Source organism: Bos grunniens, chromosome 5 (genome assembly GCF_055505025.1).
Source record: "Bos grunniens cultivar Pamir isolate PY7600 chromosome 5, Bosgru_T2T1.0, whole genome shotgun sequence".
NCBI classification, from domain to species: domain Eukaryota; kingdom Metazoa; phylum Chordata; class Mammalia; order Artiodactyla; family Bovidae; genus Bos; species Bos grunniens.
In genome coordinates this window covers 103,429,407-103,451,877 of record NC_141169.1, presented here as the reverse complement: position 1 = coordinate 103,451,877, position 22,471 = coordinate 103,429,407, and the positions used below count along the sequence as shown (strand labels likewise).

The following is a 22,471-nucleotide window of genomic DNA, read 5'->3' as shown; positions in this document are numbered from 1 at the left end:
GACACAGACATAGGACAGAGCAGAGATTTTAGGAGATCATGAACAAGTATACTGGTAAGTATTTAAAAAATGAATATTCTGATCTCTGAAAAAAAAATTTTTTTCCAGTGAATAGCATTTGTTGACTTCTGTGGTATAAATATTCCCACCATGGCCAACTCTAAGCTCCCAATGTGCCATCACTGAACCTGGAGCAGGAAGGGAGGCACTAGGTATTTCTCCTGGGCCTATAGAACCAGCTCCAGGGACACCATTGAGGACAGGCCTTCAGACACTCTGGATGCTGCCCTCCCTGTAGATGTGCCCAAAGCTACTAGGGCCCAGCTCTCAAGTTCAGCTGTAATTTTTTGCACAGCAACACATAACTAATGCAGGGCTTCCCTCCAGAATCAGAAGACAGGAGTGAACATCTGGAAGTTTATACATGAGCCTTCTCTGCTTCATCCAGGTGAGACTTTTTCCTGTGTAACCAGGTCTGCTGCCTGGTCCTACCTGGAACTGGGACCAAAATCACCTCTCCCCATCACAGCAGGTCTCACCCAGTGTCCCAGGCTCCTGCCTTCCTGTTGGGAACTGAGAAGTGAATTTACTGAGACCTTGAATCAGCTCATTAGCTCTGAATACAGGTCAGAAAAGGAGAATTTTTTGAATAATCTAATGAGACGTGGTCCCTGGGACACCATTCACACCACTCAGGTCTCTGGCCTGCCCCATGTGCTCTCACTCTGGAAACAGAAGTGGTGAATGACAGAGGGAAATGCTGAACTGGAGAAGATTCTGCTGTGTAGACAGCTCAGGCCAGAGTCTACCACAAAATACCACAGTCTGGCTGGTTAAAGAACAGAAATGTATTTATCTTATCACAGTTCTGGATGTTGGTAAGTCCAAGGTTAAGGTGCTGGCAAGGCAAGGCCATGCCCATTTGAGTTCTCTGCTCTTGGTTTGCAGGTCATGTGTGCTTCCCTCACTGTGTGCTCACCAGGCCTTTGTTAGGATATGGGAATTCTGAGAGAAGGGGGAAGATGTGTCTCAACATCTTCTTATACTGTCATGTATTGGATTAGGGCCACATCATTTTGGTCTTATTTAATCTCATTTATCCCCTAAAGGCCCTATATTCTACCCAGTCACAATGGGAAGTAGGACTTCAATACTGAAATTTAGAGGGACACAGTTCAGTCCTTAGACCTGCAGAGGCTCATTCTCAGAAGGAAATAAAGGTACAAGGGAAGAAGGTAAAGGATACAGTAGACACAGGAGGACATCTTGTGATGCTTACTCAGATTTATTAGATCCAACACTGAGCTGAGAGAAAGGGATTGAAATAGGATAGTAAAAGGACACAAGAATGTACTTTTATTAGTATCAAAATTATCTGTTGGAAGGCATGTCCTGTGCTGTAAATGCTGAAAACAGTAAGACCATATTCCTGCCTTCATGTACTTTTTATCTAGTTGATGGCACAAACAAGTAGATGATTTCATTACTGTGATAATTTCCTAGAGATTATCTCATTAATGGTGGGTTTGGGCATTGAATTTATTTTGTCTGCTGAAAAGAAAGTGGAATAAATTCACTAAAAATTATCTTCAAAGGAACAAAACTGACAAGGTAGGATCAAAATGTCAGGTCAAACCTACAGGTAAAATGGAAATCCTCTGAGATAAGAGGCATGGGTTGAATCTGGTACCAAAATTAAAAAAAAAAAAAAAAAAGTATTGGAGTATTCATGTATTTGCTAAAGAAATGGATTTCATACTATAAAAATTTCTCACAAAGAAAATCACCACCTTCAAAGGCCAGCATGCACACGGAGTTCAGAAATGACTCCCACATCAAGATGAAGGAAGAGAGGGAAGTAAGGAATGAGAGCAGAAAGGAAATGTAACAGAGGCTATGGTGAATGTATGAGTTGACCTGGATGATGATCCCATTCTCCCCTGCTGCAGTCTTTGCATCTTCACCCCCTAACCATTCTGCACCCCAGTGCCTCAGTCTTTTTCAGCTGAGGTGAAATGCCTTCCAAATCTTTCTCCTGAACCCCCTGAAAGTTATACCTTTTTTTGATACAAGCTCCTCTACATTCTTCTCTGCTCATTGTTTCTACAACCAGATTTCTTCTAACCACTGTTAATCACTTCCAACAATCCAGTACAGAGGCTGAAATTTCTCTTCCATATCCAACACCTAAGATTGAGAGGAAGAAACTCCAAGAGTTCAATTTCAATTAAAATAATGGAAAGACTTGCTATTCTAATCTTATTTCTGCTACATCAACACCACTTTGACTTACTATCACATCACTAACACAAGTTCCAGAAAAGACAAACCGGTAGGAGGAAACTGGTGACAAAGATTAACAGACAGAGGAGGGTGGTCCTAAGACGGCAGAGGAATAGGACAGGGAGACCACTTTATCCCCCACAAATTCATCAAAGGATAATTTAAATGCTGAGCAACTTCCACAAAACAACTTCTGAATGCTGGCAGAGGACACCAGGCACCCAGAAAGGCAGCCCATTCTCTTCGAAAAGAGGTAAGACAAAATATAAAGGACAAAAACAGAGGCAAAAGAGTTAGGGACAGAGACCCATCCCAGGGAGGGAGTTGTGAAGGAGGAGAAGTTTCCAAACACCAGGAAACCCTCTCACTGGTGGGTCTGTGGGGAGATTTGGAATCTCAGAGGGCAACATAACCGGGAGGGAAAAAAAAAAAAAAAAAAACCCACAGAATATGCGCTTAACTGCAACTCCCAGCAGGGAAGTAGCCCAGATGCTCCTGTTTGCCACCAGCAAGTGGGGGCTGGACAAGGAGACTCAGGTTGCATGCTTAGGGTAAGGACCAGGCCTGAATGCCCTGAGGACAATCTGAGGGAGCTAACCTGAGATAGCAACCCAAACTGTAGGATAGCCAGAGAGGAAAAAAAAAAAAAAAGGAGAGAGAGAGAGAACTTTCCCATTAAAAGCTCTAACCTAACTCATAGCCTGGCCTGCTCACAGAACAAAGGATTGAGCGAATACCAGAGGAGAGCTAGCCAGCTGCGGACCGGCCCATCCCCTCTCCGGAGGCAGAGGCAGGCTGGCAACAGCCAGAGCCAGAAGGCAAGGGGCAATGACAATCTCGGCCCTAGAGATGGCATCCTCCACCAAACTATGAGCAGGCTCCCAATTGCTAACCAAGTCTTCCTGGGATCCTGGACGGTTAACATCTGCCAGGAGGATCACAGCCAGAAATCAGCTCCCCAGAGGAGACACATGGCACACCTGAGATGGTGCTCTTGCAGCGCACCCAGGAAACCAAGAGGCTGGGACCAGGGAGATGATTAAGATACACAGACCACCTGGAACAGTGCGTTCACCAAGCACCTGGTCACCTGAGCTGCTCGGACCTGGGAAGGGCACAAAACGCATGCCCAACCAAGTCTTTGCCTTGTGGAGTACCTGAGAACTTTAACCTGAGCAGCTTAGACCTGGGAAGTGCACAAAACCCAGGGCCCGCTTTGAAAAGTTCCCCTGCAGAGCTACATGGAACCTGAGCAGTGTAGACTGGGAAAGCACAAGTGCTGTGAGCTGCAGCAAATGCAGTGTGGTCCATACACTGCAAGCACTCCCCACACATGCCAGTGATATTTATGTGCAGTTTTCCTCCCTCCCCACAGCACAACTGAACAAGTTAGCCTAAATAAGTGACCACCATTGTCCCCTTATGTCAGGGCAGAAATTAGACACTGAACAGACTTGCAAACAGAGGAAGCCAAAATAAACAAAGAAGAGGAAACCGCTTTGGAAGTGATAGGTGCAACAGATTAAAACCCTGTAGTTAGTATTGAATAAGCACTGGAAGGGGCCTATAGACCTTGAAAAGAAGTGTAAGCTGGAACAAGGAGCTATCTGAAAATGAATTGACACCACACTGCCCTCAACAGCTCCAGAGAAATTCCTAGATATATTTTACTATTATCATTTTTAATTTTTAAAATTTGTTTGATTTTTAAGTTCTTTATTACTCCTATAATTTTCATTTTTATAACCTGATATTACCTTTCAAAAAAAGACCCTATTTTTAAAGCAAATTTTATATATATATTATAATTTTTGTGATTTTGTATTGTATTTTTGAGAGTCTAACCTCTACTCTAGATTTTTAATCTTTGCTTTTTGGTATTTGTTCTCAATTTTGTACCTTTAAGAATCTAATCTTCAGTAACCGTTTTTACTTAAGGGTGTGATTACTGGTTTGATTGCTCTATCCCCCTTTGACTCTCCTTTTTCTCCCTCAGATCACCTTTATCTCCCCTCTCCCCCTTCTCTTCTCTACTTAACTCTGTGAATCTCTTTGGGTGTTCTGGGCTTTGGAGAACACTTAGGGAGCTGATTACTGGCTAGATTTGTCTCTCTCCCTTTGACTCCCCCTCTTCTCCTCCTGGTCACCTCTATCTCCCTCCTCCCTCTTCTCTTCTGCATGTAACTCTGTGAACCTCTCTGGGTGTCCTCATTGTGGAGAATCTTTTCATCATTAACCTAGATGTTTTATCATCAGTGCTATATAGATGGAGAAATCTTTAGGCTACTGTAAGAACAAGACTGAAAGCCAGAGGCAAGAGACTTAAATCCAAAACTTGAGAATACCAGAGAACTCCTGACTACAGGGAACATTAATTGACAAGAGCTCATCCAAAAGCCCCCATACCTACACTGAAACCAAGCTTAACCCAAGAGACAACAAGTTTCAGAGCAAGACATACCACACTAATTCTTCAGCAATGCAGGAACATAACCCTGAGCATTAAAATACAGGTGGCCAAAAGTCACACCAAACCCTTAGACACCTCAAAACTCACTACTGGACACTTCATTGCACTCCAGAGAGAAGAGATCCAGCTCCACTCACCAGAACACTGATGCAAGCTTCCCCAGTCAGAAAACCTTGACAAGCCACTCATCCAACCCCACCCACAGAGAGGAACCTCCACAATAAAGAGGAACCACAAACTTCCAGCATACAGAAAGGCCACCCCAAACACAGCAATCAAAACAAAATGAAAAGGCAAAGAAATATTCAGCAGGTAAGAAACATGATAAATGCCCACCAAACCAAACAAAAGAGGAAGAGATAGGGAGCCTACCTGAAAAAGAATTCAGAATAATGATAGTAAAGATGATCCAAAATCTTGAAAACAAAATGGAGTTACAGATAAATGGACTGTCGACAAGGATTGAGAAAATGCAAGAAATGTTTAACAAGGACCTAGAAGAAATAAAAAAGAGTCAATCAATAATGAATAAAATGCAATAAGTGAGGTCAAAAGCACTCTGGAGGGAACCAACAGTAGAATAACTGAAGCAGAAGATAGAATAAGTGAGGTGGAAGATAGAATGGTGGAAATAAATGAAACAGAGAGGAAAAAAGAAAAAAGAATTAAAAGAAATGAGGACAACCTCAGAAGCCTCTGGGACAATGTTAATGTTCCAACATTCGAATCATAGGAATCCCAGAAGAAGAAGACAAAAAGAAAGGCCATGAGAAAATACTTGAGGAGATAATAGTTGAAAACTTCCCTAAAATGGGGAAGGAAATAGTCACCCAAGTCCAAGAAACCCACAGGGTCCCAAACAGGATAAACCCAAGGCAAAACACCCCAAGTCATGTATTAATCAAATTAACAAAGTCAAACACAAAGAGCAAATATTAAAAGCAACAAGGGAAAAGCAACAAATAACACACAAGGGGATTCCCATAAGCATAACAGCTGATCTTTCAATAGAAACTCTTCAGGCCAGAAAGGAATGGCAGGACATACTTTAAGTGATGAGAGAGAAAAATCTACAACCCAGATTACTATACCCAGCAAAGATCTCATTCAAATATTCAGGAGAAATCAAAAGCTTTAGACAAGCAAAAGCTCAGAGAATTCAGCACCACCAAACCAGGTCTTCAACAAATGCCAAAGGATCATCTCTAGACAGGAAACAAAGAAAAGGTTTATAAACTCTAACCTAAAACAGCAAAATAAATGGCAATGAGATCATACTTATCAATAATTACCTTGAATGTAAATGGGTTGAATGCCCAAACCAAAAGACAAAGCCTGGCTGAATGGGTACAAAATAATATCCCTATACATGCTGTCTAAAAGAGACCCACCTCAAAACAAGGGACACATACAGACTGAAAGTAAAGGGCTGGAAAAAGATATTTCACACTAATGGAGACCAAAAGAAAGCAAGAGTAGCAATACTCATATCAGATAAAATAGACTTTGAAATAAAGGCTGTGAAAAGAGACAAATAAGGACACTGTATAATGAGCAAAGGATCAATCCAAGAAGATATAACCATTATAAATATATATGCACCCAACATAGGAATACCACAATATGTAAGGCAAATGCTAACGAGTTTGAAAGGGGAAACTAACAGTAACACAATAGTAGTGGGAGATTTTAATACTCCACTCACACCTATTGATATATTAGACAGAAAATTAGCAAGGAAATACAGACTTTAAATGACGCAGTTGACCATTTAGACCTAACTGATATCTATAGGATATTTCACCACAAAACAATGAATTTCACCTTTTTCTCAAGTGTACATGGAACCTTCTCCAGGATAGATCACATCCTGTGCCATAAATCTGCTGCTGCTGCCATGTAGCCTTGGTAAATACAAAAAAATTGAAATCATTCCTATGATCTTTTCTGATCACAATGCGGTAAGATTAGATGTCAACTACAGGGGGAAAAAAAAACTATTAAAAATACAAACATATGGAGGCTAAACAACATGCTTCTGAATAACCAAGAAATCACAGAAGAAATAAAAAAAGATATCAAAATATGCACAGAAAATGAAAACACAACAACCCAAAACCTATGAGATTCAGTAAAAGCAGTGCTAAGTGGAAGGTTCATAGCAATACAAGCTTACCTCAAGAAACAATAGAAAAATCAAATAAAAAAACTAACTTTATACCTAAAGCAACTAGAAAAAGAAGAAATGAAAAACCCCAGAGTTAGTAGAAGGAAAAAAATCATAAAAATTAGGGAAGAAATAAATGAAACAGAAGCAAAGGAGACTGTAGCAAAAATCAACAAAACTAAGAGCTAGTTCTTTGAGAAGATAAATAAAATAGACAAACCATTAGCCAGACTCATCAAGGAAAAAAGGGAGAAGAATCAAATCGACAAAATTAGAAATGAAAATAGAGAAATTACAACAGACAAAATAGAAATACAAAGGATCATAAGAGACTACTATCAGCAACCAAATGCCAATAAAAAGACTACTATCAGCAACTATATGCCAACTTGGAAGAAATGGACAAATTCTTAGAAAAGTATAACTTTTCAAAACTGAACCAGAAACAAATAGAAAATCTTAACAGACCCGTCACAAGCATGGAAATCAAAACTGTGATAAAAAAAAAAAATCTTCCAAAAATAAAAGCCCAGGATCAGATGGCTTCACAGGTGAATTCTACCAAGAATTTAGAGAAGAGCTAACACCTATCCCACTCAAACTCTTCCAGAAAATTGCAGAGGAAGGTAGACTTCCAAACTCATTCTATGAGGCCACCATCACCCTAATACCAAAACTAGACAAAGATGCCACAAAAAAGAGAAAACTATAGGACAATATCACTGCTGAACATAGATGCCAAAAATCTTTAACAAAATTCTAGCAAACAGAATACAACAACATATTAAAAAGGTCATACATCATGACCAAGTGGGTTTTATCCCAGGGATGCAAGGATTCTTCAATAGTCACAAATCAATCAATGTGATACACCACATTAACTAATTGAAAGATAAAAATCATATGAGTATCTCAATAGATGCAGAGAGAGCCTTTGAAAAAATTCAACATCCATTTATGATTAAAAAACAAAACAAAACAAAAAACCCTCCAGAAAGCAGGCATAGAAGGAATGTACCTCAACATAATAAAAGCCACATATGATAAACCCACAGCAAACATTATTCTCAATGGTGAAAAGTTGAAAGCATTTCCCCTAAAGTTAGGAAAAAGACAAGGGTGTCCACTCTCACCACTACTATTCAACATAGTTTTGGAAGTTTTAGCCACAGCAATCAGAGAAGAAAAAGAAATAAAATCAACCAAGATTGGAAAAGAAGAAGTAAAACTCTCACTGTTTGCAGATGACATGATCCTCTACATAGAAAACCCTAAAGACAACACCAGAAAATTACTAGAGCTAAACAATTAATATAGTAAAATTGCAGGATATAAAATTAACACACAGAAATCCCTTGCATTCCTACACACTAACAATGAGAAAACAGAAAGAGAAATTAAGGAAACAATTCCATTCACCATTGCAATGAAAAGGATAAAATACTTAGGAATAAATCTACCCAAAGAAACAAAAGACCTATATATAGAAAATTATAAAATACCGATGAAAGAAATCAAAGATGACACAAATAGATGGAGAAATATACCATTTCATGGATTGGAAGAATCAATATAGTGAAAATCAGTATACTACCCAAAGCAATTTATAGATTCAATGCAATCCCTATCAAGCTACCAGTGGTATTTTTCACAGAGCTAGAACAAATAATCTCACAATTTGTATAGAAATACAAAAAACTTTGAACAGACAAGACAATCTTGAGAAAGAAGAATGGAACTGGAGGAATCAACCTGCCTGACTTTAGGCTATACTACAAAGCTATAGTCATCAAGACAGTATGGTACTGGCAAAAAGACAGAAATATAGATCAATGGAACAAAATAAAAAGCCCAGAGATAAATCCACACACCTATGGACACCTTATTTTTGACAAAGGAGGTAAGAATACACAATGGAGAAAAGAAAATCTCTTTAACAAGTGGTACTGGGAAAACTGGTCAACAACTTGTAAAAGAATGAAACTAGAACAGTTTCTAACACCATACACAAAAATAAACTCAAAACAGATTAAAGATCTAAATGTAAGACCAGAAACTATAAAACTTCTAGAGGAAAACATTGGCAAAACAGTCTCCGACATAAATCACAGCAGGATCCTCTATGACCCACCTCCCAGAGTAATGGAAATAAAATCAAAAATAAACAAATGGGACCTAATTAAACTTAAAAGTTTTTTCACAACGAAGGAAACTATAAGCAAGGTGAAAATACAGCCTTCAGAATAGGAGAAAATAATAGCAAATGAAGCAACTGACAAAGAATTAATCTCAAAAATATACAAGCAGCTTCTGCAGCTCAATTCCAGAAAAATAAACGACCCAATCAAAAATTGGGCCAAAGAACTAAACAGACATTTATCCAAAAAAGACATATAGATGGCTAACAAATACATGAAAAGATGCTCAACATCACTCATTATCAGGGAAATGCAAATCAAAACTACAGTGAGGTACCATCTTACACTTGTCAGAATGGCTGCTATCAAAAAGTCTGCAAAAAAGAGATGCTGGAGAGGGTGTGGAGAAAAGGGAACCCTCCTACGTTGTTGGTGAGAATGCAAACTAGTACAGCCACTATGGAGAACAGTGTGGAGATTCCTTAAAAACTGGAAATGGAACTGCTATATGGTCATGCAATTCCACTGCTGGGAACACACACTGAGGAAACCAGAATAGAAAGAGACACATGTACCCCAATGTTCATCGCAGCACTGATTACAATAGCTAAGACATGGAAGCATCCTAGATGTCCATCGGCAGATGAATGGATAAGAAAGCTGTGGTACATATACACAATGGAATCAGTTCAGTTCAGTTTAGCTCAGTCGCTCAGTCGTGCCCAACTCTTTGCAACCCCATGAAGCGCAGCATGCCAGGCCTCCCTGTCCATCACCAACTCCCAGAGTTTACCCAAACTCATGCCCATTGAGTCGGTGATGCCATCCAACCATCTCATTCTCTGTCATCCCCTTCTTCTCCTGCCTTCAATCTCTCCCAGCTTCAGGGTCTTTTCAAATGAGTCAGCTCTTCGTATCAGGTGGCCAAAGTATTGGAGTTTCAGCTTCAGCATCAGTCCTTCCAATGAACACCCAGGACTGACCTCCTTTAGGATGGACTGGTTGGATCTCCTTGCAGTCCAAGGGACTCTCAAGAGTTTTCTCCAACACCACAGTTCAAAAGCATCAGTTCTTTGGTGCTCAGCTTTCTTCACAGTCCAACTCTCACATCCATACATGACCACTGGAAAAACCATAGCCTTGACTAGATGGATATTTGTTGACAAAGTGATGTCTCTGCATTTTAATAAGCTGTCTAGGTTTGTCGTAACTTTCCTTCCAACTAGTGTCTTTTATTTATTTTTTAATTTAATTTATTTTAATTTTTTAACTTTACAATATTGTATTGGTTTTGCCATATATCAACATGAATCCACCACAGGTATACATGTGTTCCCCATCCTGAACCCTCCTCCCTCCTCCCTCCCTGTACCATCCCTCTGGGTCGGCCCAGTGCACCAGCCCCAAGCATCCAGTATCGTGCATTGAACCTGGACTGGTGACTCACTTCATATATGATATTATACATGTTCCAATGCCATTCTCCCAAATCATCCCACCCTCTCCCTCTCCCACAGAGTCCAAAAGACTGTTCTATACATCAGTGTCTCTTTTGCTGTCTCGTATACAGGGTCGCACAGAGCCAGACACGACTGAAGCGACTTAGCAGCAGCAGCAGCATACAGGGTTATTGTTACCATCTTTCTAAATTTCATATATATGCCTTAGTATACTGTATTGGTGTTTTTCTTTCTGGCTTACTTCACTCTGTATAATAGGCTCCAGTTTCATCCACCTCATTAGAACTGATTCAAATGTATTCTTTTTAATGGCTGAGTAATACTCCATTGTGTATATGTACCACAGCTTTCTTATCCATTCATCTGCTGATAGGCATCTAGGTTGCTTCCATGTCCTGGCTATTATAGACAATGCTGCAATGAACATTGGGGTACACGTGTGTCTCTTTCCCTTCTGGTTTCCTCAGTGTGTATGCCCAGCAGTGGGATTGCTGGATCATAAGGCAGTTCTATTTCCACACTGTTCTCCATAGTGGCTGTACTAATTTGAATTCCCACCAACAGTGTAAGAGGGTTCCCTTTTCTCCACACCCTCTCCAGCATTTATTGCTTGTAAACTTTTGGATCACAGCCATTCTGACTGTCATGAAATGGTACCTCATAGTGGTTTTGATTTGCATTTCTCTGATAATGAGTGATGTTGAGCATCTTTTCATGTGTTTGTTAGCCATCTGTATTTCTTCTTTGGAGAAATGTAATAAGTGTCTTTTAATTTCATGGCTTCAGTTACCATCTGCAATGATTTTGGAGCCCCCCCCCCCAAAAAAAAAAAGTCAGCCACTGTTTCCCCATCTATTTCCCATGAAGTGATGGGACTGGATGCCATGATCTTAGTTTTCTGAATGTTGAGCTTTAAGCCAACTTTTTCACTCTCCTCTTTCACTTTCATCAAGAGGATCTTTAGTTCTTCTTCACTTTCTGCCATAAGGGAGGTGTCATCTGCATATCTGAGGTTATTGATATTTCTCCTGGCAATCTTGATTCCAGCTTGTGCTTCTTCCAGCCCAGTGTTTCTCATGATGTACTCTGCATATAAGTTAAATAAGCAGGGTAACAATATACAGTCTTGACGTACTCCTTTTCCTATTTGGAAACAGACTATTGTTCCATGTTCAGTTCTAACTGTTGCTTCCTGACCTGCATACAGATTTCTCAATAAAACATTACTCAGCTATTAAAAAAAAAACGCATTTGAATCAGTTCTAATGAGGTGGACGAAACTGGAGCTTCTTATACAGAGTGAAGTAAGTCAGAAAGAAAAACACCAATACAGTATATTAAGACATATATATGGAATTTAGAAAGATGGTCATGATGATTCTATATGCAAGATAGCAAAAGAGATACAGATGTAAAGAACAGACTTTTGGACTCTGTGGGAGAAGTTGAGGGTGGGATGATTTGAGAGAATAGCATTGAAATATATATATTACCATATGTGAAATAGATCACCAGTCCAGGTTCGATGCATGAGACAGGGTGCTCAGGGCTGGTGCACTGGGATGACCCTGAGGGGTGGGATGGGGAAGGAGGTGGGAGGGGGGTTCAGGATGGGGAATACATGTACACTCATGGCTGATTCATGTCAGTGTATGGCAAAAACCACTACAATATTGTAAAGTAGTTAGCCTCTAATAAAAATAAATTAATTCATTAAAAAAAGATTAATAGAAACTGAAACACTGTATAAAAATGAGAGCCTAAGTTAGAGCAATGTGCTCAGGGAGTACAATCCACAATCAGTATTTAAATGTCAGAGCACTCTCGAGTTATTATATTTTAAAGCATATCTTAACTGTAATTAATATGAAAACATAAATTTTCTTAAAATTGTAACATTATAAACTCCAATATAGTTCAAATTTTCAACAGCTCTATCCATTTTTATTCACTTGCTTATTTATCAAAATGAGGCACAGCCTCCTGTAATGCTTCCACAGTCTATCTGCAGATGGAACCATGATTATGACATTGTGACAACAAGGGCAGATATTTGAAATGCCAAAAAAATAAGTTTTCTTAAACCAAAAATTCCTAGTTGAAATAAAATGCTCTTTGAAAATAATTATTTTTGATAGTACTCTAATAAGAAGAATGAAAGAAAACGCTTGAACAGGTTTATGGCATTGATTGTTGTAATGGTTTCAGAGATGTATACTGATCTCCAAACTCATCAAGTTGTAAATATTAGCTATGTACACTTTTGTGTGTCAGTCATACATCAATAAAAGAGTTTTAAAAGAAAAAAATTTTCTTAGTGGACTCAAGAGTATCAGCAGAGATCTACTAAAGGTGAGATTGGAAAAGATCACTTTTCCAATGATCTTGCCCAACAAAACACAGAGAGCTGATTGGCTGTGCCTGCTAAGAACCTACTGCACATGTCCTCAGATGTCCCCTGTCCCACCACCTCAGCAGCTGGGAGGATCCTTTCCTGAAAGCCAACCACCTCTATTAGGGACTTTGCTGTGATATCTGATAATATTTTCCTCAATTCCAGCCATTGTGGTGGGGATTATGTCCTGGAAAATTCATCACATGTTCTAATAACAATTGGGAACATCTCTGGAAAACACTGTGACCACCCAATCACATTCTTGTTTTAACTTTGGCTCAGGTTAAACACTGAGAAGGCAATGCTAACCCACTCCAGTGCTCTTGCCTGGAAAATCCCATGGATGGAGGAGTCTGGTAGGCTGCAGTTCATGGGGTCGTGAAGAGTCGGACACGACTGGGCGACTTCACTTTCACTTTTCACTTTCATGCATTGGAGAAGGAAGTGGCAACCCACTCTAGTATTCTTGCCTGGAGAATCCCAGGGACGGGGGAGCCTGGTGGGCTGCCGTCTATGGGGTCGCACAGAGTCGGACACGACTGAAGTGACTTAGCAGCAGCGGTAGCAGGTTAAACACACATTGACAGGATTGAATCCATATTATGTATCATTTCAAATTGTCTTATCCTCACTGCCCTTAGTTTTGCTTCATTCTCTGTGTTGTAATTTTCAAACTTTAGGTTTTCCTGCAGCCTCAACATCCCTGCAAATAGAATGTGAGCTCCCCATCCAGGTGAGCAGGTGCACCAGTATGGTGAGACTAGCCCCTGCAACAAACTCCCCTTCTTGCCTGCCCTGACTGTGACCTAATGACATTCAAGCACACAGTGAAATCCCTTCAGGCATTTTCCTTGTGTAACTCCTCACTGACCCCCAGTATTGTCACTTGTTCATGGGTATCCACTCCCCCCTGTTGGTCGTCACTTGTAGGTTGACCCTGCTGTATTGTTATGCCCCTCATTGCCCACCTGATGAACTGCAAGGAGATCCAACCAGTTTATTTTGAAGGAGATCAGCCCTGGGATTTCTTTGGAAGGAATGATGCTAAAGCTGAAACTCCAGTACTTTGGCCACCTCATGCGAAGAGTTGACTCATTGGAAAAGACTCTGATGCTGGGACGGATTGGGGGCAAGAGGAGAAGGGGACGACAGAGGATGAAATGGCTGGATGGCATCACTGACTCTATGGAAGTGAGCCTGAGTGAACTCCGGGAGTTGGTGATGGACAGAGAGGCCTGGCGTGCTGCGATTCATGGAGTCGCAGAGTCAGACACGACTGAGCGACTGAACTGACTGAGGATCTATGAAAATTATAAACTTTGTTTGCCTGCACCTCTCTTGTATCCCTTCTTACAGCTGCACTTGTCTGGCCATCACATGAAAGAATACAAAAGCTACCTTTTTTGATAAACCTAATTCATATAGATCCAACCTGGAGGTTGCACCTGCATGAAACATTTGAACTCACCACCCTGCCTCCTAAACATATCACAAAGACTGGAGGGGCCAGTTACTGTGTGTCTGGAGCCTTTCTCTCCAGAGCCAAGGAAGTCCTTATGTTCCTTTGAGGACCTGATGTTTAAGAAATCACTGTGGGATTGGAGACTTCACACAAGTATGTTCTGAAGGCTGTAATCCATCGTCTCAGAGACAGTCTGGAAAGAAACTGAAGCATTTCTTAATGTGGATCCCTTCCCAGACAGACAGGACTTACCTGAGCAGAGTATTCCAGCATCCCCATCATGGGAAAGGCCCTCAGGACGATAGTCTTTAAGAACAGGGTAAGTACAGGCCGTAATCACTGACTCTTGCCCATTGCAGTAAGTATAATGAAACCAAATGGGGCCAATCCCAGGTCCAAAATGAGTCCTTCTGGAATCATTAATGGCAGCTCCACACTCCAGCTGTCTGCACACCATTGCTGCCTCCTCCAAGCTCCAGCTGTGATCATTCATTGTGCCCCATTCTCCTTGGTACTTCACTTCCACTCTCCCCTCACAGCGGTGGGCTCCATCCTTCAACCTCACCTCCAGATCTGCAAGAAAGACACAGATGCAGGACACAGGAAAGATTTTAGAAGATCATGAACAGTATACTGGTAAGTACTAAAAAAAAAATCTGATGTCTGAAAACTGAGATGGGAAAGCTGGGGAAGTTATTCAAATCCCTGTGAATAACATTTCTTTATCTGTGACATAAATATTCCCACCACAGCCAACTCTAAGCTCCCAATGTGCCATTACTGAACCTGGAGCTGGAAGGGCAGCACCAGGTATTACTCACGAGCCTGTAAAACTAGCTCAAGGGACACCACCAAGGACAGGCCTTCAGAGACTCTGGATGCTGCCCTCCCTGTAGATGTGCCCAAGGCTACTAGGGCCCAGCTTCTCCATCTCAGTTACAGCTCGTGGCCCCGGATCCAGAGGGGAATCCTCCCTCTCCTTCTCTGTCCCCTGGGAGCATCTCATTCAACTTAGGAACAGAGGCTCTCATCTCAATAGTCCACCAAGTACTGAAATTTGCCAACATCCAGGTGAGTATGTTTGGACAGTATCCACCGCAGGTTGAACCTTCAGATGATTGCATCCATGTAGACATTCTGAGTCAGAGGACCCAGGTAAGTCACGTCCATTCCTGCCCCACAGAAAGTGTGAGATACTAGGTTTTTGCTGCATTAAGCTGCCAAGTTCAGCAGTAATTTGTTGCTGTTGCACAACATAACTAATTTAGGGCTTCCCTCCAGAGTCAGAAGACAGGGGTGAACAAGCTGGAGGTTTGTGAGCCTTCACGGCTTCATCCAGATGAGACTTCTTCCTGTGTGACCAGGTCTGCTGTCTGGTCCCATATGTAACTGGGACCCAAACCACCTCTCTCTGGCACATCAGGTTCTCACCCAGTGTCCCAGGCTCCTGCTTTCCTTTCAGGAACTGAAAAGTGAGTTTGCTGTGACCTTGAATCAGCTCCTCTAGCTTTGAATTTTGGTCAGAGAATGAGAATCTTTCTTATAATTTAATGAAACATGGTCTCTGGGGCACCACTCACATTGCTCGGGTCTACATTTAAGCCCCATTTGCTTCAGCCTGGAAACAGGTGTGGTGAATCAAAGATGAACCATCTGGAGAAGTTCTGAACAGGGGAAAAATCCTGGTGTGTTAGAAGATTCAGGCTGGCACATACCACAAAATACCACAGACTGGCTGATTAAAGAACAGACATTCTTGTATCATATCAGAGTTCTGAAGGTTGAGAAGATCAGTTTTCCAATAATCTCTCCCAGCATCACACCCAGGAGCTGATTGTGGCAGCTAAGGACCTACTGCAGGTGTCCTCAGGGCTCCTCTGTCCCACCATCCCAGGTCCAGCATGATCTTTTTTTTTTTTAAAAACCAACTACCTCAATTAGGGAACTTGTTGAGATATCTAATCATTTCCTCCTCAATTCCAGCTATTCTGATGGGATTAATGTGCTGGGCAATTCATCAAACACGCTGATAACAACTAGGAACATCTCTGGCAAAATTGTGCCACCCAATCACATTCTAGTTTCTAACTTGGCTCATTTCAAGTGCATTTAGACAGGATCGAGTCCTCATTATGTTTCAAGTTCTCTTAACCTCACTCCCCTTACTTTTGCTCCATCTTCTGTGTTGTAACTGTCAAACTTCACATTTTCCTTCAGCCTCACCAGTGTGATGAGAGTATCCCCTGACAATACCCCTTCTGACCAAGTGACCTTCTAATGCACCCAAGAAATGCCCTCACAACTTTTCATAGTGTAATTACACCCTAAGTCCAAGTACTGTCACATATCCATGGCTTTTCATTCTCTATTTTGTGTCACTGCTATGTCACTGAGCCTGTTCTGTTTGCACCTTCCCCATGTATCCACATGATAATACTGTCTAGGAATTGTGAGTATAATAAACTATATTATCCTGCACCTCTCTTCTATCCCCTCTTATAACCACACTTGTCTGATCATCTCATAAAAGAATACAACAAGCTACCATCAAGAACCTAATTCATAGAGGTCCAACCCAGAAGATGTAGGTGTATGAAACATTTGAGCTCACCCTCCTGCTCCCTATGACACATCACAGAGAGTGGAGGGACCAGGGACTATGGGTCTGGAAACTTTTTCCCCAGGACCAAGCAAGTCCTTATGTTCCTTTGAGCACTTAATGTTCAAGGAATCACTGTGTGAATGGAGTCTTCATCCAAGAATGTACTAAAGGCTGTGATCCATATTCTCATGCTATTCCCAGAAACAGACTGAAGCACTTCCTGCTGGAGATCCCATCCCAGACCAGACAGGACTTACCTGAACAGACTGCTCCAGCATCCTGGTCATGGGAAAGGCCCTCAGGATGACGATATTTAAGAGTAGGATAATTACACTCCACAATCAATGATTCTGTCCCATTGCAGTAAATATACTGAAACCAAATGGGGCCAATTGCTGCTCCAAAATGACCCCCTCTGGGAGCATTAATGGCAGCTCCACACCCCAGATGTCTGCACACCACAGCTGCTGCCTCCATGCTCCAGTTGTGATCATTCACCGTGCCCCATTTTCCTTGGTGCTTCACTTCCACTCTCCCCTCACAGCGGTGAGCTCAATCCTTCAACCTCACTTCCAGAACTGCAGAAGGACATGGATACAGGAGATACTTTAGGAGACCATGGTGTGCTCAAATAAATTGAAAAATGAATACTCTGAGCTCTGAAAAAAATCCTTGTGGGTAGCATTTGTTGATTTCTGTGGTATGAATATTCCTACTGTAGCCAACTCTAAGCTCCCAATGAACCTGGAAGCTTAGAGCTTAAGCCATCACTGAAACTGCAACAAGAAGAGGGGCACCAGGTATCTCTCATGAGCCTGTAGAACCAGCTTCAGGGACACCACTGAGGACAGGCCTTCAAAGATTCTGGATGCTGCCCTCCCTGTAAATGTGCCCAAGGCTACTAGGACCTAGCTTCCCTGTCTCAGTTACAGCTCATGGCCTGGGATCCAGGGAGGAATCCTCTCTCTTCTTCCCTGTCCATAGGGAGCATCTCATCCAGCATGGGCTTCCCTGGTGACTTAGATGGTAAAGAATATTCCTGCAATGCTGGACACCCACATTTGAACCCTGGGTCAGGGATAATACCTGGAGAAGGGACTGGCAACTACTCTAGTTCTTGCCTGGAGAATTCCATGGACAGAGGAGGCTGGCAGGTTACAGTCCATTGGGGTCACAAAGAGTCAAACACAAATGAGCGACTAACACTTTGACTTTCATCCAGCTTAGAAGCAAGGGCTGTGATAACAGCCTCTAAAGTATCCCATTATTCCTGTCACCTGGTGTTCATGTCCTTCTGTAATCCCTATAAACCCAATTGTACATAGAAACATGCTGCTACTGCTAAGTCACTACAGTCGTGTCCAACTCTGTGCGACCCCATAGACGGAAGCCCACCAGGCTCCCCCGTCCCTGGGATTCTCCAGGCAAGAACACTGGAGTGAGTTGCCATTTCCTTCTCCAATGCATGAAAGTGAAAAGTGAAAGTGAAGTCGCTCAGTCGTGTCCGACTCTTAGCGACCCCATTGGACTGCAGCCTACCAGGCTCCTCCATCCATGAGATTTTCCAGGCAAGAGTACTGGAGTGGGGTGCCATTGCCTTCTCTGACATAGTAACATACATCTAACAAATAAATTTTGCAAAAGTAATGAGAAGTCGCTTAAGAGACTAGGCTTTAAGATGACTGGTTTTCCCTGGTGAATCTATCTTTCTCTCTCTCTTGTTCTGATGAAGCCAGCTGCCACTTTGTTACCTTCTTATGGGAGAACCTCATGACAAGGAAAGGACACAGGCCTCTAGCCAATAGCCAGCCAGGGACTGAGGCTCTCAGATCAATAGTCTGCCAAAATGCTGCTAACATCCAGTCAAGTACATTTGACAATTATCACCCCTGGTTGAACCCTCAGATGATGGCATCCTTGTGAGACATCTTGAGTTAGAGGACCCAGGTAGGTCATGTCAATTATTGGCCCTCACAAAGTAGGAGACTTAAGCTGCCAAGTTCAGCAGTAATTTTTGCACAGACATAAGTTATGTAGGGCTTCCCTCCAGAGTCAGAAGACAGGGGTGAACAAGTTGGAGGTTTATACACGAGCCTTAACTACTTCATCCAGATGAGAGTTCTTCCTCTGTGACCAGGTCTGCTGTCTGGTCCCATCTGGAACTGGGACCCAAACCACCTCTCTCTGCCACATAAGGTTCTCAGTCAGTGCCCCAGGCTCCTGCTTGTTTGTAGGGAACCGAGAAGCGAGTTTACTGAGACCTTTAATCATCCCAAGCACCTTTGAATTTGATTCAGAAAATGAGAATTTTTTTCATAATCTAAGGAGACGTGGTCCATGGGGCACCATTCACACTGCTCAGGTCTCCACCCTGCCCCATGTGCTCTCTCTGTGGAAACAGAAGTGGTGCATCACAGAGGGAACATCTGGGGAAATGCTGAACTGGAGAAGATCCTATTGGCTCAGGCAGGCGGCAACAACAAGATACCACAGACTGACTGGTTAAACAGCAAAAATGCATTTATCTTATCAAGTTCTGGAGGTTGAGAAACCCAAGATCAAATGTCGCCAAGTAGTGCTCATTCTGAGTCCTCTTCTCTTGGCTTGCTGATGACAGCTGCCTCACTGTGTGCTCCCCTGGCCATGCCTGAAGCATGGGCACCTGGAAGAGGGAGAGAGTTGTGCCTCTTCCCCTCTTATAATGCTCCCACTGGATTAAGGCCACATTTGTATGGCCTTATTTAACCTCAGTTACTCCTAAAGACACTATATCCAATGCTCTATCACTCTACGGCTAGAGCTTTTAGATATACATTTTGGACGGACACAGTTCTCTCCATAGACCTGGGGAGGCTCTTTCTAGGAAGGAAATACAGCTACATGGGGAAGAGGCAAAGGAGACAGTAGACACAGGGAAACAATCTGTGATGCTTACTCAGATTTTCTTAGACATCTGACATTGAGGTGAGAGTAAAGGATTTAAATAGGATCCTAAATGTACACAAAAACCTGCTATTATTAATAGCAAAATTATTTCAGAAGGCACATCCTGTGCTGTAAATGCAGAAAAAGGTAAAACCATGTTCCTGCCTTCATGGACCTTTTACCTAGTTGATGACACAAACAAATAGATGATTTCAGTACTGTGATAAGTTCCAGGAGATTTTCTCCATAAAGATAGGCTTGCTTATTTAGAGCATTTTGTCTATTGAAAAAGAAAGTGGAAGAAATTCACCAAAAATTATCTGAGAAGCATTAAACACCTCTAAGATAGGAATAAAAAGTCAGGCCGAATCTGCAGGTAAAATCAAAAGTCACTGGCACACATGAGCATGGAAAGTTGTTTTCCCTAAGGACACTAGGCCATTCAGGAAAACGTGTGGGTTTTTTATGGTCCTTGATGGTGAGGAGATAAAATCAAATCCCAAACCCACATGCAGATGAGAATCCAACAGAAGGCACTCTCCACAATAAGCTAGACACCAGCTGAAATAGACTTGCATGGATTTAGATTCAGAGTTTGAATCTCTGGATTGTCCAGGTAATCCATTTTAGCACTTGTATGAATGTGGCCCACTATAGATAATACCATAAAATCATGACAAAATAAATATGAATCTCCTTCTTCAGTAAATTACCTTCAACTTAACTTTCAATTACCACTATACACATTTTTAATAAATAAAATAACCAGTATATTGTCAATAAAAAACAGGTCACAAAGAAACCAAGGTCCATTAACACAAACCAAGGGAAACTACTGAAGCAAAGACAGAGACTTCTCATATCACATATATCACACACTAGGATATATAACATCCACATGTACTATATTTAGGGCTTCTCAGGTTGTGCTAGTGATAAAGAATCTGCCTGCCACGCAGGTGGTGCAAGAGACTCAGATTTGATCCCTGGGTTGGAAAGATCCCCTGGTGAAGGGATGGCCACTCACTCCAGTCTTCTTGCCTGGAGAATTACAAGGACAGAGGAGCCTGGAAGGCTATAGTCCAAGGGGCTGAAGAGAGTCAGACAGGACTGAGCAAATGAACACACGCATATACTTAAAGAAATAAAAGTTTACTGTTGAAGAATCTTCAGGAGACTAAAAAATGCATAGAAAAATATTTAAAGCTTAACTCTATGTATGAGAAATATACTTGAAATGAAAACATTTGTATTAGATTACCCTCATGAAGGTGAAAGTCGAGAGTGAAACAGTTGGCTTAAAGCTCAACATTCAGAAAACGAAGATCATGGGAACTGGTCCCATCACTTCATGGCAAATTGATGGGGAAACAGTGGAAACAGTGTCAGACTTTATATTTTTGGGCTCCAATATCACTGCAGATGGTGACTGCAGCCATGAAATTAAAAGATGCTTACTCCTTGGAAGGAAAGTTATGACCAACCTAGACAGCATATTCAAAAGCAGAGACATTACTTTGCCAACAAAGGTTCGTCTAGTCAAGGCTATGGTTTTTCCTGTGGTCATGTATGGATGTGAGAGTTGGACTGTGAAAAAGGCTGAGTGCCGAAGAATTGATGCTTTTGAACTGTGGTGTTGGAGCAGACTCTTGAGAGTCCCTTGGACTGTAAGGAGATCCAACCAGTCCATTCTGAAGGAGATCAGCCCTGGGATTTCTTTGGAAGGACTGATGCTAAAACTGGAACTCCAGTACTTTGGCCATGTCATGCAAAGAGTTGACTCACTGGCAAAACTCTGATGCTGGGAGGGATTGGGGGTGAGAGGAGAAGGGGACGACAGAGGATGAGATTGCTGGATGGCATGAATGACTTGATGGACATGAGTCTGAATGAACTCCGGGAGTTGGTAATGGACAGGGAGGCCTGCCGTACTGTGGTTCATGGGGTCGCAAAGAGTCGGACACAACTGAGTGACTAATCTGATCTGATCTGACCCTCGTAAAAAATCAGAAATAATAAGTGAATAAAAACTCTTAAGAAATTACCTGAAATACTGCAGAGAGCAAAGAAAGAAAAATACAGAAAAAAAATAGAGACAGAAAATGGTGAATATTTCAATATTCAAATATTTAAATATTTCAATTTAAACTAAGTTAAATTGAAATATTGAGAGGAAGAGAAACACAGAGAGACAATAAAGGAAAGAGAATTGAATAGATGCAATATTTAAAAAATATTGCCTGAGAAATATCCAGAATTGATGACAGATACCTAACCATAGGTAGAAACCTAACCATCTTCAAGATATGAGAATACCAAACCACCTGACCTGCCTCCTGAGAAATCCATATGCAGGTCAAGAAGCAACAGTTAGAACTGGATATGGAACAACAGACCGGTTCCATATCAGGAAAGAAGTACGTCAAGGCTGTATATTGTCACCCTGCTAATTTAACTTATATGCAGTGTACATCATGAGAAACGCTGGACTGGATGGAGCACAAGCTGGAATCAAGATTGCTGGGAGAAATATCAGTAGTCTCAGATATGCAGATGACACCACCCTTAT

The 22,471-nt window shown here is 41.6% G+C and overlaps 1 protein-coding gene across 1 annotated transcript in view; it reads right to left on the bottom strand.

The window, feature by feature from the left end:
* LOC147372829 (antigen WC1.1-like) overlaps positions 1 to 22,471 on the bottom strand; it is an 86,111-nt gene that overhangs the window by 20,246 nt on the left and 43,394 nt on the right. The window contains exons 5-6 of the mRNA XM_086404352.1: positions 14,830 to 14,948; positions 14,628 to 14,681 (exon numbers count right to left, since the gene is read on the bottom strand). Of these exons, the coding sequence (XP_086260478.1) occupies positions 14,628 to 14,681; positions 14,830 to 14,948 (173 nt within the window). The remainder of the gene's footprint in view (positions 1 to 14,627; positions 14,682 to 14,829; positions 14,949 to 22,471) is intronic.